The sequence below is a fragment of the Mustela nigripes genome, chromosome 17 (genome assembly GCF_022355385.1).
Source record: "Mustela nigripes isolate SB6536 chromosome 17, MUSNIG.SB6536, whole genome shotgun sequence".
Classification (NCBI taxonomy): domain Eukaryota; kingdom Metazoa; phylum Chordata; class Mammalia; order Carnivora; family Mustelidae; genus Mustela; species Mustela nigripes.
Window position 1 is genome coordinate 59,370,674 of NC_081573.1, and position 2,779 is coordinate 59,373,452.

Genomic DNA, 2,779 nt, shown 5'->3' on the forward strand with positions numbered 1-2,779 from the left:
CGGGGGGCCGCGGGGCGCTGGGGCCGGGGCGGGGCCGGGGGGCAGCCCGCGCCCTCCCGGGCCCCCCGCGCGCGACCCGACCGCTCTGTGCGCGCAGACGCAAGGCCCGCCAGGCCAAGGCCCGCCGCATCGCCCCGCGGCCCGCGTCCGGGCCCATCCGGCCCATCGTGCGCTGCCCCACCGTGCGGTACCACACCCGAGTGCGCGCCGGCAGGGGCTTCAGCCTGGAGGAGCTGCGGGTGAGTGCGGGCGCGCGGGGCGGGGCGGGGGCGGGCGGGGCGCGCAGCCCGTGATGACCGTCTCCGGAATCGCTGCGCTCCGTGATGACACCGCGCTCGAACCCTTTTCCGTCTGACGGCTGCGGGGCGGGGCGGCGGGGCGGGGTTGCGGGGCGGCGGGGCGGGGCTCACGCGCGTCCGCGTCGCAGGCCGCCGGCATCCACAAGCGCGTGGCGCGCACCATCGGCATCTCGGTGGACCCGCGGCGGCGGAACAAGTCCACGGAGTCGCTGCAGGCCAACGTGCAGCGGCTGAAGGAGTACCGCTCGCGGCTGCTGCTGTTCCCGCGCCGGCCGGCCGCGCCCCGGAAGGGCGACAGCTCGGTGAGTGCGGCCGGGGACGCGCGGGGGCGGCCCGGGGGCGGGGCGGGGACGCGCGGGGCTGTGAGCTCCAGCCCTGGGCGCCCGCGCTGAGCCCCGGCGACTCCCGCTTCCTTACCAACAGGCTGAAGAACTCAAGCTGGCCACGCAGCTGACAGGCCCTGTCATGCCCATCCGGAACGTAAGCGGGGGTGTGCGGGGCGGGCCGGTGCCCTGGCCGGACGGGCTGGGGTCGGAGGGCGCCCGCTGGGCCCCGTGCGGTGTGCGGTATGGGGGCAAGAGCCCTGGAACTCTGGGAGGAGCGTCTGCATTCTTAGCCGCTGGGCGCTTTGACGGGCGGCCTTGCCCTGTCCCCTGGGGACTTGCTGGTCACACGCACCTCCCACTGCTGGAAGGGCCGGCCACGGGTCACTCTCTGGACACCGGGATCCTGCAGACGACTGGGCTCTTGAGGTTCCTCTGGCAGGAGAACTGGGCCCACAAATGCACACCCCCGAGGTGGTTGCTGCCGTGTGTTTGGGGTGACCCCAGGGAGGCTCCTTGTGATGTCCCTTGGTGGCTGTGTGTGGCCTTTGAGCAGTGGGCAGGCAGAGCCAGCTCCTCCGGGTGTCTGCGGACGGGAGATGCCGCCCAAGGCCTTGACAGCGGCCCGTTCCTTTCAGGTCTACAAGAAGGAGAAGGCCAGAGTCATCACGGAGGAGGAGAAGAACTTCAAGGCGTTCGCCAGTCTTCGCATGGCCCGTGCCAACGCCCGGCTCTTCGGCATCCGGGCGAAAAGGGCCAAGGAAGCAGCGGAACAGGATGTTGAAAAGAAGAAATAAAATGTCCTTGGCCACTCGCGTGCCTGCGGTCTGCGTGTGGTGGCGGCCTTCTGGGAGGGCTTGGGGGCCAGAACGTGGTAGCCTGTGTCCTTACGGCCTGGACCCGGCCGGGGTGATCGCATCCTTGCGTGGCAGCCCAGACACGGAGTGGCATCTTCTGTGCTTCAGGACTGTCGACTGGGTCACTCGCGCCCCTCTCCCGTGCGCGTGTCACAGGAACCGTTGAACAGAGCAGTTCCCAATTACTGGAGTGTTTCGGGACCGGGGGCCAGGTCTTCTGGGCCTGTCTGCACCCGGTGCTCACAGCTGGGGCTGGGCCGCCCCGAGCCCGTCTTCAGGCTACTGTGCCTGCGTGGCGGCTGGGCAGAGCTGGGGTAGCTTCCAGGCCCACGCCCGGGGGAGGCTGGGGGCGGGACAAGCAGGACCTGACCTGGATCCCCTGTGGTAGCGCAGCACCCAGGTTCTTTTGAAACCACAGCTTGCTTTCTGCCCACGTGGGGTGCGGAGATGGGGCCGGAGCAGGGCCTGCTGGGAAGAGCCGCTCTGGGAGCTGCTGGTTTGGATCCCCCGGCTCTGCGGGTCTCCAGCAACCATGAGTGCCGACAGCTGGGCCACTGGAATCCCGGAACCAAATCCCAGTGGCTTTCATCAAACATGATAGGGGGGCCGGCCACTTTGCACACACGAAATGCAGTTTAGAGATTTTATTTATTGACAGACAGAGATCACAAGCAGGCAGAGGCAGGCAGAGAGAGAGGAGGAAGCAGGCTCCCCGCCGAGCAGAGAGCCCGATGCGGGGCTCGATCCCAGGACCCTGAGATCATGACCTGAGCCGAAGGCAGCGGCTTAACCCACTGAGCCCCCCAGGCGCCCCAAAATGCAGTTTAGGAGCCTTGTCCCTGGCAGCCCCACAGAGGGAACGGGGTGGGGCTGCCTCTGGGGGACGGCCTCCGTTCCCTGTGGCTTGTGCCGCCGAGGAGCTGGACTCGGCCCGGGCCGTGGTAGGTAGCCAGGCCCTGCGTGTGGTCTTCACAGGTCAGAGTCCAGTCCTCTGGATGAGTGCAGGGTGGGGGTCCCTGTGCTCCAGCCTCTGGCGTGAGGGGAAGAAGCACCCGTGCACCCTTCGACGTCACTTTGCCTTCATCACCTACTTGCCCTGTCCCCCTTCTGGCATCGTGCCACCGGAGTGAAGGGCCTTTCCAGGTGCACGGAGCGCCGGGAAGAGGCCAGGCACCCGCTGGGGAGAGGGTGGGAGGGGGACCTGTGCTCTAGGGCCCTGTTGGTGGGTTCTCAACACACGGTGTGTCCGGTGTGACCAAGCCGCTTCCCCGAGTACCTTCTCCCCGTCACTCGGCTCAGA

The 2,779-nt window shown here is 68.4% G+C and overlaps 1 protein-coding gene and 1 non-coding gene across 2 annotated transcripts in view; both read left to right on the forward strand.

Moving 5' to 3' along the window:
• The window catches only part of RPL13 (ribosomal protein L13), a 2,240-nt gene extending 807 nt beyond the window's left edge, over window positions 1–1,433 (forward strand). Inside the window, exons 3-6 of the mRNA XM_059381345.1 lie at window positions 98–239; window positions 428–601; window positions 723–779; window positions 1,261–1,433. Coding sequence (XP_059237328.1) covers window positions 98–239; window positions 428–601; window positions 723–779; window positions 1,261–1,419 — 532 coding nt within the window. The 3' untranslated portion in view covers window positions 1,420–1,433. The remainder of the gene's footprint in view (window positions 1–97; window positions 240–427; window positions 602–722; window positions 780–1,260) is intronic.
• Window positions 291–375, forward strand: LOC132006235 (small nucleolar RNA MBII-202). Its single transcript, XR_009401018.1, has one exon. It is a non-coding gene; the product is annotated as a small nucleolar RNA MBII-202 (small nucleolar RNA).
• Window positions 1,434–2,779: the final 1,346 nt, after the last annotated feature.